Below are 16,749 nucleotides of genomic sequence, written 5' to 3'. Positions count from 1 at the left end.
AACAAAATACAATTTCAAAACAAACAAATAATAATAATTATATTAGTTTTGAATTCAAATAACATGTGTTTTTTTTCACATGTATGTTGATTAACAATATTTGCTTTTAAATTATTATTTTGAAAACAGGTACCTATCATATTTACTAACCTAATATAGTAATATGATATTTTGAAACTTCTGCCCTGATTCAATTACAAAAGGAGCACATAACACTATTCTGAATTCACCATGAACAAATTTTATGGTTTTATTGAAATAAATATTAATAAATATGAACAAGTTAGTGGATAAAATATATAATAATAAAAAAAACTTAAAACGTTTACTTAAATAATACTGAGTGCGGCTCAGTAATCTAAAGGCACATCCTTGTCATTATAAAGGTGATGATCATCGGGATTGTTTTCCATTGCCCGGCCCAGAGTGCTGACGAAGGACTTGGCTCTCGATGACAGATACCGGTCAACTTGACCTAGAACTGTCATGAACTGTATCATCTTCTCCAGGTCGGAGTTGATCTTTTCCGCCCTTTCCTCCTCCGACCTATGTGATTCCTCCAAGCGCATGTGGTTGGATCTTGTCCTTGGCGGTTGATATGTGTCCATCAAAGCGGGTAAGCGTCCATTGCGTGACAAATGACTGTTACCTGAAATTAGCATACCACGTTTAGGGTGTTAGACTGATTAAACGTCAAGTATTTTAAACAAAACTATATTTATCCAAAAATCGATCTCGTTATTGAAAATTTGCTGCAAGATTTTCAATCTATAAACAGTCGATGCCATTCACAAAAATGTATCGATCTATTCTTCACCTACCCATCTCGTATCACCTAATAATTAATTCAGAGGACAGGGATCATACACTGATCAAATATAATAATTTATATGACTGTAGGTATATTTAATTAATTGACGGTTGTAGTATTGATAGGTCTGGTAAAAATATTTAAACATTTTTTGTTGACATTTTATACATAAGTATAAAATGTTAGGTAGGTACCTATTAATGTATTATAATCTTAGTAAATCGTTAAATCGTCGCCGTACGCCCGTGCTAAATATTAGGTTTATTTAGGCCCGTTTACGACTATACATCACGCCTGCTGTAGTGTACTTATACCTAAGTACCTAACTCTGATGATTTTATTTTCGGATTTTCGATCGTGCTTGTTTATAAGAAAATCGTCGAAAACACATTGGCACTAAAGCGGGTTTTGTTTGAATTAAAAGTAGCTTAAAATCACGTAGGTACCGCTTGTTTAACATAATAATATATTAATGTATAAACTATTAATCATATTGTTGTGCGGTCAACAAGCGCACAAACAATACTTAGGTATGTCATACTAAACAAAAAACACTGTGGTACCTACGTCGTCGTAAATGTGCCGGATCGACGGAAATCCACGTTCGGTGTCCGATTTACATTTTCTATAAACAAGACGAGTACGTAGGTATAGTAAATTATTATAATAATTAGACATAAATTATATTATTTGGTGTGTACTATATGTCTATATCGTGAGAAGTTATATTGGAGCTCATGTCTTTGGGACGATGTTATGTTATTATATGTTATTTATGTTATATTATATCCATATTATGAGGAGGGAATAGGCGCTTATCGTAGGGTACCTTAGCACCACGAAACCCTTTATACCACATTAATGCACTCGAGAAATAGTTAATATTATAATATTAATATAGTATGCAATGTAAAATGATTATAGCTAGAAGACTTCTATATAAATTGCGTGTTGTTTTTTTTTGATAGTTCATTATAAGAAGTAAGCATACTATCCTATGGGATGGTAAAATAAAATATTTTTGATGAATACGGTGTTTCCTAATCACGGACAATGTAATAAAAACATTAAAAACCATATTATTTCGGACGAAACCTATAAAAAGGTGACATACGAATTGCGGACACAAAATATATAACATACCTACTAATCGCAGACGAATTATTTTTAATATAACGAATACAGACGTAAGGCAATTTGCGTTTGATATTGTCGAATTTACCGTATTGTTTACCTACTAAAGATTCACATTAATTAGTTCTAGGTTTTTGAAAAAAAAATTGGCACAAAATATTTTTAAAAATACATTTTAAGAATAACGATTGCCATTTGCCCTTTTACGTAACACAAATATTTTAACCCCATCTACTAATTTTTTTTGTAGCTTATCCTATAAGTTCTGAAAAAATGGCAAAGGAAAATATTTGTTCCCGCAATTCACATGGTTTTTATTAACTTGATGTCCTCAATTAGTATTTTGATAACGAAACCCGTGTCCGTAATAATTTTTATGTTATAATATTGGCCTGAACGATTCGTCTGCAATTAGTAGCCGATGAATAAAGGCCATTTTAGATTATTACAGACTGTTGTAGAGTGCAACAAAAATTTTATCTGCTAATTTGTTACAGATATTTTTAGTAAGTTTAATTTATGGAGGAAGCAAGCAAGGACTAAAAACAATAGTAATTACAACATCGTGTTTCAGAGTAGAGTGCAAAGTAAAGAGGTACGTACCTACCTAGTAAATCTACTACCCGTATGTAGTAAAGGTAGTTAGAGGATGTAAAAGTTTGGGTTTTTTTCAGTACTTTTAAATATTAATAAACAATAATATATCGATGCAGCCTGCTGCAATATAGTAGAACTGTAGAACACCTGCCATGTCGGTATAATAAGATGTATATAGTATTATATTAATAATAATGCTCTGTAATATTTTAAGTTTTTTTAAGATTATTTCTAAACAGCCTACTAGCTACTGCGTATCTACAACGGCATATCAACTATTATATAAGATATATGATAAATATAAAAGTAACTGCAAGGTTGCAGCTACGTATTATCGCATTTTCAAACTTTCGCATGAAAACGATTTATTTAAGAAAAAGATAAAACGATTATGTATAGGTGCAGCACATTACCTGCATTAGGCAGCTTGAGCCACGGTTTGTTGTCGGGTCCGCTTGCCGCAAGCTTTTTGGACATGGCTGACGTCCTGGGCAACTTGCCCACTTCCGGTAAGCCCCTGGCCCTGGAAGACGGCGTCGGGTGGTAAAATGTTCCGATAGGGGAGACGAAGTTCTCGCCGTGCGACATGGTTGCGGTTGGCGAAGCGACGACGACCGACTGCGACACCGAAAACAAAAATAAAATCGGTAACAGTATTAGCATTAAGAAATATTATCATCATAACATATTATAGGTATTCTCGTGGTTATATTTTTTAAAAGAAACCCTAAACGCGCGACCGCTGACGAATTGAAATGTCGAAATGGTATAATAATACTTGGATAGGTATACTATTGATGCGATGTCTAACCGGCGACCCTTGGACATATTACACGAGGCGATTTGGACGTTGGGTCGCCGGCCTGCAGTACCTAAATACCTATATCGAGAACACCGGAAGACAAATATTATACGCGCGAACTGCAGCAAGTCTGACTTGACCGAATAAGTCTACGAAAAACGATACCCGAGGGTCGTCATCTGCGCGCGGGTTTAATGGGTGTATTTTAATAGTAGGTAGGTATTTATAATTTGATATTATGTGTACCTGGACGGCGACGAAAAGCGCGATCGCTCTGTATACCATCGTGGAGAGTACAACTGTGCCCTGCCTGTCGGAAAGCGCTCGCTTTTTAAACGTTTCCGCTACGCGGTTTTGAATTTTTTTTCTTCCGCACTGGGTTCTTCTAAACAAATTTAGGTAGGCATACGCGGTTTACTCGCCTTACCCGCACCGCTGTCATTATTTTTCGTTTGGCCCACCGTTTTTCATATATATGCAAATATTCGCAGGTATGTGTGCTGTAGTATACATAATATAATATGATATCATATTTTATAATATTATACGCGCAAGCGTGACTATATAAGTACTTCGTGTAGTAATGATAATAATAATATAATATAATAATATGTATGTAGGTATACATTATTTTTTAAAGTATTATGTTTTTAAAAATGTTGTGTCGGCTATACATGACCACACGACAGTGACGACATCAACAACAAAAATAATAATAATAACAATAATCATATAATACACAGTAATAACAATAACAATTACGCGTACCGTGTGCAACGTAATTAATTATTATTATATAGCTATGGCAATTGTTCAACACAGCTACAAGTAAGATAATTGAAGTAATACTAAAATGTGTCAAGTTCTACGTTAAAATTTAAAGCTCTTAGAGTTGCTAAAAAAGAACTAAAATCGTTTAGTGAGAAATCGTTATTGTTTAATATCCTAGAATGTCAAAATTTAAACTTCAGATGATCCTAAAATTATTTGTTCAATTACAATCAAATTTTGTTTATAAGTCTTATTAGAATTTCATCGAACCTTAAATTTAGGAATTACATTTTAGGTATGAAAGCTTTGTTTATGAAATTTTAACGACAAAATATTTTGCACACTTTCGCGATTTTAAAAAATTTTGTATTAACTTTTTGTAGAAAAAAACCTAAAAAAATTTAAAATTTAAAATTTCTATTCATGAAGGGACAAATTATTTAATAAAATAAGGTTTTATTACCTTAAGGTAATAACTGCTTAAGCATAAAAGGGGGTTGACCAAAAAGCATTGACAGGGGCGCAATTTCAACGAAACAATTGAGGGTGCTGAAGCCCCCCTATTATTTTAATATTACCTTATGGTCATGTATACCCGAATAATGACCATTAAAATGTAAATTAACATGAATAAATTGTGGTTTCTGGGTGCTCAGTCCTCCTCCCCAACCCCTCCTCCAACACCTTGTAATCTGTATAATACATTAATATACGAAGAAATAAATTGATAATTGAAGACGTGATCGTGTCTCGTGCAGACATATCGCCTCAAAAAATAAATAAAAATATATACCTACTTAAATAATATAGGTAGGTAGGTATAGTCTTTTTCACTATCTCTTTATTTTCTGACAGCCTTTCCTGAAAAAAATGTCCCTCAATATACCTACGCTACTAAGACACCGAGTTCTGGAGTTCACAACATAATATATATAATTATAAGTTGTAACCAGTGTTGGGAAAAGATACCAAAAAATCAACTGGATAAGATAACAGATAATTCATTCAAAATTTATCTAGATAAGATAAAATATCATTTTTTTTATCTAGATAAAGATAAAAATACATATACATTTATCTAAATAAAAAAATAGATAATTTTTTTTTAAATTTTATTATAAATAATGTAATTTATTAGTAATTACTAATTAGATAATATTTATTAATTAATAAATCCTTAATGTCACTTCTCAACTAAAATAATATACAATTTAAATTTTTAATACAACTTGAATAAAAATAAAATAACAAAATAAAACTGACAATATTTCAGTAACATTTCTTTTTTTAACTATAATAAATTTGGAATTTGGAATTACTACTCGGTTCTCGTAAATTATTGACTATTTCAGTATTTAAAAATATTCTTATTATTATATTATTTATCTAGATAAATTACCACAGATAACCATTACATTTATCTAGATGAGATAATTAGATGATTTAATTATTTTTATCTAGATAAAATTATCTAGATGATTCCTCCCAACATTGCCTACAACATAATGTTTTTCCACCATATTGAATGAACCATCACTACAGTCTTACGTATTATATATATTATTTATACTGTATACCCATAATACAAATAACACTACATATTTTGTGAAATAGGTGCTAAAATTGAACAATTACTTTTTTTTAGGATTTTATATCTAATATCTGGTTAGGTTACTTCACCTAAAATGCTATATTTTGTTATATTTCACTCACACTAATAATATCATTTAAAACTAACACAGATCCCGGGCGGCTAAGACGAGATTAGAAATTACCTAAATGTTGTCCCATAAAATGTAATAGTCGTAGCGAGACCCTTTCATTTGTTATTTTATGAACAATAATATTTGGTAAGCTACTGTATATAAATGTCTGGATTGAAGAATAATTATAGTATACATATACTTTTATATTATTATTATTTAGTATGTTTTTTTAAAAATAATTTTTTTTCTATATTTACTTACATAATTGCTGGTATCTAATACCTATACTGTACCTGCAGTATAAATTTACGTACCTTGACTTATTTTCTTAAAAATAAAGCAATTAAACTAAAATACCATATTTAGGTACCAATAAAAATTGTAAATGAACAATTTGAGGTGATGCAATTATGGATATAGTTATTGAATAGCTAAATTTCTTTCGGTGTAACGAATGTCTCTATAGCAAGTTCGATGAAAAGTGTCTAATGAACAAATTTGATTCGTTCCCTTTATATTTCTGTCCAGTGTGATATGTCTTTCAATAATCTAAAACAACATTAATATAATAATTACAATAATAAATTAATATTTAATAACTTAATTAACCGTAGTTTATAATATTAACTAATATATATAATAAATACCATTATTTATAATTACTATTATTCAATACTATTGACTATCGAGTTCTGTCGTTAAGTGATCGGTGTAATTCAATTCAGTTTCGTTTAATTATTGGTATATATTTATTGAAACATGCTGGTATTGATATTTTTGGTGTACCTACAATAGAATTTAGGAGAGGTGCACCAGGAAAATGAACAATATACAGGATGATCCATTTAGTGTCAGACACTTATAATGAATATCTTATACGACGAATGCGTCTTACGTTTTCAGTTACATTACAGTAATCACCCTGTATAATAATTAATAACCACATTTATAATGTATATACTATATATGTATTGGATATAAAAATAAACTAGGTATAACATACAAGAGTGTAAAGTTGTAGCGCGCGGGAAATTATAAAGAAATATCTTCAATAGATATATAAACTGTTGTAAATTTAACAACATATTAGGACTAACGGCTATTAATTATAATAGCATTTAAAGCTAGATGAAGACATAAGGTATATGAGACTATCAGAAGTGTTAAACGGCAGAGAATACCCCATGGCATGTTGCTGTTCAACTCTGCTTATCTGAACTTATTAATAATTAGTAAAAATAAAAAATTATTCGTTACCTATTCAATTTATAGATTACCTAATAAACTTAACTATAGATTGTTAAAATTTGAAAAAATATGGATGTAAATCATGTGTGCCTCATATTAGTCATATTTAGTACCCACCTAATATCTATTTTATTTTTTTGAATAATTAAATATTTTTATAATACCATTTAATACATTTTCATTGCAATGTAGGTATTGTGTAATTGTATTACTCTAAATTCTAAAACACTATAAACGGACTCTAAACACTTGTCAATATAACGGACAATTGAATGATACATTGAGTTCCGTTCTACAGCAGAGAACAATTGAAGGGTCCGGTGCAATAACAAGATATCTCCACTTTTGGAAATTGTTCAGGAGACATAAAAAATGTTTTTACTGACCCAACTTTCATCATGTTACTGTTTCAAAAACTTATTTTTATGTTTTGGATGTATATATAACATTCCATAAAACCTTATTACTTTTAAATAAATTTGAATAATTTTAATTAATTAACTCAAGTTTAATTTAGTGGAGATATATGGGTTTTTGCCCCAAAATTAAAATCCATGTTTTTTGTTTTTTTTTTATCTCAGAAATTCTTTCATCATATGTATTGAATAATCTCAAAAAATATTTGTAATGTGTAATTTATACCTATAATCAAAATCATCGGTTGGATCACAACCTTTTATAATGATTAAATTGAGTAACTATGTGTTTTAAGGAGATACCTGGTTTTTTGACCCAAAATATAAGTAAAACATTGGTTTATGCATTCATCAATGTAGCTTTGATATCCTTTACGACTAAAAAAATACTTAACAAAACTACTTTGGTAGGATATTTCATTTTAGAATATAATCATGAGCATATTAGTACCTATTAATGAACACATAATAAATAAATAGAAAATATATCTAACAATGATAAACAACTATAACAGAATCAATATAAAAATGTTGAATAATAATAAATAAAAACGTAGAAAACTATAAACAACATTTCGGTTCACGACTCACAATGACTGAACGACATGTCAATATAAAATATAACACAAATACACAATATTAACAAATATTTTAGAACATGGAGTAATATTAATAAAGTCATGATTTAAAATAAAAACCGATACAATTGATAACTGATAAGCTATACCTTACTAGCACGGATATAGAATATACTACAACTGCAAAATAATATCAATGTCTTCCTGGTGGGTAAATGCATGATAAAATGTTACTTTGTCATGGGTAAATGTGTAATGACAGTGTTGACAGCTTTCGGAGCATAAACAAGGTATCTCCGGAGATATCCGGTTCTTGCCCAGAAAATGCTTAAAGTACAGTGTTGACATCTTTCGGAACAAAAACCATATATCTCCGGAGATACCTGGTTCTTGCGCAGAACATTTAAAACCAGATATCTCCTTTTGTATGATATTAGCGTATCTAATAGTCGGAGATATATCGTTATTGCACCGAAATGTAGACAAATTTTTCCACTATTAGAATATGTTAAAACATGCATTTCGAAAAAAAGTGGAGATACCTTGTTATTGCACCGGACCCTTCAATTATCTGTTTCAATTATGTTATACATAAACTTAGAAGCAAATTCAATTAATAAACTGATTGTATACGTGCATAATATGAAGTATATAATTTTCGTACTTTTATTGAATAATTTCTTTATTTTAACTAACATTAAATTACTGTTTAAATTACATTAAATTAAGTTAGAACAATGTAAATTTTAGCTAAATCCAAATTGCAATTATTTGCAATTAATTTGCAAAATATTAACACTGGTTTTGAGTCAATCGGACGAGTTGCAGGTGGGGTTAACTTCATAAACGATAATAACAGACTACAGACACCATACACCGAATATCAAATAACGAATTGAACAAAGTTTGAGTCATATTGAGTTGATACATTAAACGGGCAACGGAGTGCACGGGATCAGCTAGTATATTATAATATATAATATTTATACTAAAAGCGCAGCACCACTATCAGCAATTAATGTACTTATTTGGCAAAGGATGGGCTGGTCTATAACAATACAAAAGGTCTGTGACCTAACAATGAAATATTATGTATTTAATTTTATTTTGTTGAAGTACCTACCTATTAATTAAAAATTATTTTTAACACGACGTATTGACTTATTATTTTTGTCTTTTAGTTTATATAATTTTGTATGATTAAAATATGTTTCCTTTATTCCCAAATAATTATTAAGTACAAATTATGTAGAACTCGATTTTATTTTAACAACAAATACTTTTATTAATGCTGTTTATATATGTGTTGACTTAGTAGATAAGTAACAATAAATTATAAATTATATTAAGTAAGTAATATTATCAAGGTATAAACAATGTATTAACATTTAGGATTAAATGCATTTAGGTGAATAATTATAATATTGCAATGATAGATGATATATTATAGATGATAGATAATAGATGATAGATGTAAGATGATAGATGATATAAGTAAGATGATCGATGTAAAATGTAAGATGATTCATCAATGCGATGATGTTGGGTGGACTTGAGGACTTGTGACCGACGTCGGGTGGACCATGTTCAGCGACCGGCGTCGACCCGTTTTGTGGCGCAGCGGAAACTTCTTACAGCTGACTGTTCGACTGCCGACTGTAATATTATTTGAAAATATTATTTCTACTTAATCGTGATATTATATTATATTATAATAAATATTAAGTACCTATATTATAGTTACCTAACAATTGGGATGTCATTTTTCTAAATATTGATGCCGACAAGATAGTGATGGCCAAGCAAAATACCACGATTTATGGCGTACTTATCCGAAGAAATTGTTGGAAACTCTTTCAAACTGGCAAATCAGATAGACGGTGACGTGTTCGTTACTTCACCATCATGGGGTGGCCAGGATACACAAAAATGTAGGCCATCGTGCTGTCAGCTGTATGTATGATAAAGTTCCAGGAAGTGGGAATTACAATAGCCCCTAAAATTCTGTTACACCTCAACCTAACCAAAATATAATATCATTGTATAAGAAAAACGATTCTGAGCAAAACGGTCAGTCAGCCTATGATATTACCAAGTATATTTGATGATATTATTGTGAATAAAGTAATTTATATATAACCTATTTACGTGGAGCCTTGTTTTAAATTTTCAATCCTTAGCCATAAAAGTTAAACATTTTATAAATTTTTAACCACAAAATAATTAATAAATTATAAATTTGATAAATGTTGTTAAAATTTGAACTTTAAATGCTTATAAAAAAAAATTGTGCCTATGTATTTTTAATATTTTTCAACTGCTATTAGAACGATATATCAGGAGCCTTATATTAAATTTTCACGCTTTTTTACCCAACAAATAAAAATTTATTGATATTTATAGAAAAAAAAACTAAAAAAATTGAAAACTGACAATGTCCGTAAACAGCTCAAAAAGAGTCAAAATATTTTCAACATTTTATGGTGTATAGAAAATGCTAATATAAACATTCAGTGAAATTTTCAAGTATCTACAGTCATTCGTTTTTTAATTACAATAAAATAAGAAAATTGTTAGATGAGAAATCGAGTAAATATCAAATGTTGTAAAAATATAAATTTCAGACGCTCATAAAAATTTGATTTAAGTTTCTTCTATACATTTTTTTTTTGATAAAGGTAGACAAACTTATGAGTAATCTTATATTACATTTTCAAATCTTAGATTTAAAAAGAAAAATTTTTATGAATTCTCAACTCAAAATAGTTTGTTAATTTTCGTGATTTTTCTGTATTTTGTCAAAATTTGAACTTTAAATGCTTATAAATAAAAACTGTGACTAAGGATTTTTAATTTTTTTCATCTGCCTTTGAAACAATAACCTAGGAGCCTTCTATTAAATTTTCAAGCTTTTTTACTCAACAGATAAAATTTTATTGATATTTATAGAAAAAAAAACTAAAAAAATTGAAAACTGACAATGTCCGTAAACAGCTCAAAAAGAGTCAAAATATTTTGTAAATTTTATGGTGTATAGAAAATGCTAATATGTATAAACATTCAGTCAAAATTTCATGTCCCTACGGTCATTTGTTTTAGAGTTACACCAAAAACCAAAATCTATTTTCTCAAAAACAGATTTTGCGTAAAAATTCCCGTTTTTCCTTAATTTTTCTTTTGTTTTTCACGTCGCTTGTGAAAACTACTGGGAAATTTTTATTTTTGACCCCCCAAAGTACCAACTAGATTCACTTTCCTATCAGAAAAGTTACTATTGAAGAAAATCCAAGCACTTTTACTGTCCTAAAAGGTGATGACAGACACAAAAATAAAAAAAAAATAAAAAAAAAACACACATCATTGTAAAATCAATACATTCATCGCTTCGCTCAGAATCTAAAATATTACAGTACCTTTGTCGAACAGTCGGGCAAGCTGTATTATGTTTCCGCGGGCCGCGGCGCCGCAAAACGGGTCCACAGCCACTTTCACCCGGCCACACTTCCCTGCCATATACACGCAGAGTGTCTCGGGACAGACCGAGTAAAAGCTCTCTATAAAACCAAACATGCGATTATAATATATATCATTATTATTTTTAACGTATATAATATATAAAGGTTTTTTTTTTACATACCCTCGTCTATCAGAATGCCTTGGTCGAATTTTGAAAACAAGACATGTCTCTTCTTCAAATATTTATAAGTACTTGGTCTGTGGGCAATATAAAAAAACATTATTTAATTTCTGATTATACCTATAAGTAAATGCACGTACGTGGTGTCGACCCGCGTGGCTGACGCCTTTTTGACGGTGCCAACTTTCGTTATCGAAGGAAGTTAACCTAGGTTCGGGCCTGCTTTCGATGGTTGGTGGAGCGTTGGTAACATCCACGGTGCCGGTGTTGAGGGTACGCGAATAACTGTGGACCTTTATAGCCGCCGGCTGCATGTGGGTGTAAATCCAACGACGAATTATTGTCAAATTCAGTGGGTGTCCGAGCGTGGAGGGCATTGTCACAGCAGCTACACGTTCCGTCAGACCAGAAGCTTTGTCTAGTCATCTCCAAAGTTCAGTCCTTGCCACGTATATGCGCCGAGTTGGTACTTCATCATAATATCTCCTGTAAATACAATTATACAATTATATTATATACAGTCGCTATTGCGATATAGGTAAACGACACGCGAAGACGTTCCGGTATATTTCTTTCTAATATTTCAAGTTCAACGCCTCTTAAGGGTGCAATTTGCTTCTCGTGTTGGGAATAGATAACTAAAAAATTATCTAGTTAAAAATAAAGATAACATAAATGTAATTTATCTAGATAAAGATAAATACAACAATACATTTATCTATATAAATATCTAGATAAATATCATTTTTTTACACTTATTTTTATTGTTTTTTTAGTATTTTTGTAATATTAGATTTATATCAATATAATGACATAATATTTATAATAACAACGAATTGAGCCTTTGAAATACAGTTCTACGAAGTTTATTTTAATTTATTTTTAAAATGGATAGGGAAATAAACCTTATAACTAATTAATTTTAATATGCTTATTATGGCTAGTAGAGAACGATGTATAGTGCAAGCCCGCATGCAGGTTCTCGTATTATCGTAATATTGTCGTTGGCAATAACAAGAAATATATAACAAGAAATATATTCTTCTAATTTTATAAATAATTTATATTGTATTAGAATTTTAGTAATATTGGTTTTATAATTTTGTAGGGGCACTATAATATTTATCTAGATAAGCCCGTTTTTTATCTAAGCTAAACATTAGATAAATCGTAACATAATTATCTAGATACTTTAAAAGATAATTTATTTCAAAAAAATCTTATCTAGATAACTCCCAACACTGGTTATAACACGGCGTTGTGCGTCTCAAAACATCTGCGCCACAAACTTCTTTAGCTCTTTTCTAGCTGACCTTCCAACTCGCGCGTGCTGTGCGACATGTCTATATTGTTGTTGTAGCTATATTATGATAATATTATTTTACATTTACGTATAAACCACGCAAATCCCGAAAAACGTCAAACAGCCGTGTGGATATTTATCATTGCTTGTTGTGATGATTGGACGCGAATCCGATCCGATCAATAATAATAATATATGTTGCTCGAACGAGTCGTGAACCCGCGGGGATATATATAATATTATATAAATACGGTTGTCGGACGAAGTTAAGCTCGCACAAGTACCACGCATGTGTAGCCTATAATTATTTATAGCACAAATCAGTACAATAATACACACTATTGAAAAGTGTTTGATTGATATAATTATTTTAGTTTATTGTAATATATTGTGATATACAGTTTTCGACGCATTCTTGTCACCATCGTCGAGAACGTTTTTTTTTAAATATCAGAAGATGAATTCGCATCAAGCGACGGCGATCTTTGTATTGGTCTACTGCTGCGGCGGAGTAGGTCGTACTGTTTGGGTAAGTGTCTGTGCAATTGATTATAATTTTTATGTTATAACAATACTTATTCCCACGACTCGCGTAATTTTCACTTAAATATGTGTACCAGCGATTATGATTAGTTTTAATTTCATTGTGTACATATATATCAGGCAAACATCGTCGACGGACGCTACTACGAACCTCATCACCATCAAATCGGCGGAGGTTACTTGTACGGAACCGGTAAGTACAATTGAAATTTCAAAATCTTATTAGCTGCGATTCGTTTTGGTGAACTTGCTTCTGCTGTTTAATACACCTACCTACCTAATATAATATCGAATATGTTTTACTGTCGGGTTATACTGCAAATAATAGTAATTTGCATTAGGTACCCAATGGGGTCCGTTGTGTATTCGAATTTTTATATTTATGGAGGAACGTTTTAGTTATTTTCCGTCCGGGGATTCACCTGGGGTATGCAGCGCCCCCCGCCCATATGTTTATATTATTATACGACCGCTGAAGAAGGTATCGAATTTTATATTTAAAAAGTTAATAAAAACATTGGTGACATTTATGATGACACCGATTTTCAATCTGTAAATACTATTGCGGGCTGCATGCTTTGAAAACCAAGAAGTTGTAGGTACCTAATTATTCAAATATTCAATATAAATTGATTATTTTAACTTTTAAGTCAACAGTGATATATGGTCTGAAATCCTCTCACAAATCACTTCATTTTTTATATCAAGTACCTTGTACCTAAAATTAAAGTGATAAAAAAAACGTAATTGTACATAGGTATTTTACGACTTTGTGACGGTTGTTATTAGTATTTTTCGACTTCCGATACATATAATAGAGACAGAATTGGACATATTATCTAAATATAGCAAATGTATTGAGCATATAACTATAGCTATAGGTACATGTGTATCTTGCCATCTCGGTTAGAGTGTATCTCAGTTTTAGTGTAGGTACCTCAGTTCACGGACAAATCGGCGTCAGTGTACCTAGATTTGTGAAATAATTCCACCTAGATAGGCAATCGAAAGTCGCTGGTTGGATTTAGCACTTGGTAGGTATACCTATTTTTTTTTAAAGTGGCTTAAACTATTTACCCTCTAAACTTTTCTCTGACATCTTTGAGATAGTACTTTTGTACCACTTTTATGAAAGGGAGCACTATAAGAAAGAATTTTCTAAAATTTACATTTTAAAGAGGTGTTCAGAAAGGGATTTTGAGATTCACTATGAAAATCGAAATTTTTTTTTGTATAAAAATGGTTTCCAATTGACATTCGTTACAAATTATAATATTAATAATAGAAATTAGTAGTAATTCAATAATATACATTTTAAACACATTCATCGCTCCGCTCAGAATCTAAAATAGAAAACTATAAGGTATAATTTCAGGAAATATAAACTTAAAATAATGTTGTAGGTATATTATGACACAATAATATAGTTATAGATAAATCGAATTTAATAAACTACATGCAAATATATAATAACGTTTAAGCGTAGGTATTATTAAGAATTTTGGATAATTTATATATATTGTACATAGTATAAGTATGAGTTTTTTTTTCATGCCAGACTATTATCTTATACGTTATATCTGATTTATGTCGTGTATAATATTATTTGTGATATACAACGGTGCAATTGGGAATTGAAAAATATGTAGCATAGATATAAAAGTATAAAGTATTTTACTATTGAAGTTGACACATTGTATTTATGTTAAAAAAATGAGTACTTAATTAAACAATAACTTATCATCCAAACTTAATTTTAAATATGATGATAAGATAGTTATCACTTATCATCACACGTAATTATTAGTTTATTAATTATTATTTTTTAGTTATTACCGTATGTCAACTAAAAGTTAAAACTATATAGTTAGGTTGGGTTTAATATTTTGTTGAAAACATTTTTAAAAACAATTTTATGGTATTTTGGTACAAAAAGGATTGAGACTATTTATTATGATATTTTATAACAAAGCAAACGTTGCCACACCAACAATTATGGTGATGTACCTCACCATCATATTATATAACATTTTTTATCGGTCCGGTCTGTTATTGTGTATTTGGGTACAACGCGTACAAATTATATTATGTAAAAGTAAAATAAATGGTTTAATGATAAATACACTTTAAACGAAAAAAAAAATAATAATAATATATTAAAATAATATATTGATATTAGTAACCAATTCCTATAATATTATGATTAAAAAAATTCGTGAGTACGGAGGGCTCACAAATATTTTAATACGATTATTATGTTTTTCGGACCACAGGCTCTTACCACCGAGGACGTCAACATTATCGGAATATCGGCCTGATCGGTAATGGCATCGGCAACTCTCGTCTGCCTCAAATGCCCGCCTTGGCTTCAATCGCAACGACCGCCGCCGTGGCGATGCCCCGAAACAATTATATTAGCCGCGGTCACCGCCCGTACCAAAACGTTATAATACCGATGTCTCCGTATTTCTGGTCGGCACCGAGATCCGGTCTGCATCGCGGTAACGACTATTACCGTGGTCTTGGTAGTGTAACTGCCGTCGCGAAGAACCAACAGCAGCTGTTTGGCGGACTGATCCCGAAGAAAACGCGAAAGATCGTCATCGACGGGCCGGGCGGACACGTCTCTCAGTCATTTATCCGCGGACCTAATACTCATCATTACGGTTACCGTTGAGCGTTGACAAACGACGGCTTTTCCAATCCGAATTCCACATATATTTTTGAATCGATCATCAATATTGTGTCTCCTAGACCAGTATGATCTGGGCTGGTTTTTTCAATAGACACAAAATTGTTTGATTAGTAATTTAATTTGATATGGATTTTTTTTTGTGTATAAGTATTTTTTAAATATTGTTAAGTATGAGCATAATATGTAAATATATGGTACCTAGCACAAATCACATAAATACAAATATCATATACATTTAAATTTTTATTCAGAATCGGAATAGGTTACACTATAATTATTTTAGAACAATATTGTCATAAACCTAATTAATGATTTATTAATGTGTATACTATATGAATATGTATGCAACATTTACAAATAATAATAATATTATAATATCGTCTATTAACATATCGGGATCCAAAAACAGGATCCATCAAATTCACTCTCATCAACTTACGCTTTAAGCCTTATTATATCACGGGATTATACGATTATGACCTAATAAGTCTTTTTGATCTATTCTGTA

At 30.6% G+C, this 16,749-nt stretch overlaps 2 protein-coding genes across 2 annotated transcripts; one reads left to right on the top strand and one right to left on the bottom strand.

Moving 5' to 3' along the window:
* Positions 1 to 225: 225 nt before the first annotated feature.
* Positions 226 to 3,952, bottom strand: LOC132950590 (uncharacterized). The gene is made up of 3 exons (XM_061022107.1): positions 3,591 to 3,952; positions 2,956 to 3,160; positions 226 to 649 (listed from the first exon to the last, which is right to left on the bottom strand). Exons 1-3 carry the CDS (start codon positions 3,627 to 3,629, stop codon positions 351 to 353), a joined length of 543 nt encoding a protein of 180 aa, XP_060878090.1. The 5' UTR covers positions 3,630 to 3,952; the 3' UTR covers positions 226 to 350.
* A 9,460-nt stretch (positions 3,953 to 13,412) lies between these two features.
* On the top strand, positions 13,413 to 16,391 carry LOC132949837 (uncharacterized). The gene is made up of 3 exons (XM_061020911.1): positions 13,413 to 13,532; positions 13,667 to 13,739; positions 15,820 to 16,391. The coding sequence occupies exons 1-3, from the start codon at positions 13,461 to 13,463 to the stop codon at positions 16,221 to 16,223; spliced, it is 549 nt and encodes a 182-aa protein (XP_060876894.1). The 5' UTR covers positions 13,413 to 13,460; the 3' UTR covers positions 16,224 to 16,391.
* Positions 16,392 to 16,749: the final 358 nt, after the last annotated feature.

The sequence above is a fragment of the Metopolophium dirhodum genome, chromosome 8 (assembly GCF_019925205.1).
Source record: "Metopolophium dirhodum isolate CAU chromosome 8, ASM1992520v1, whole genome shotgun sequence".
NCBI lineage: Eukaryota > Metazoa > Arthropoda > Insecta > Hemiptera > Aphididae > Metopolophium > Metopolophium dirhodum.
The sequence above is the reverse complement of the archived record's forward strand: the minus strand, read 5'-3'. Positions and strand labels throughout refer to the sequence as shown.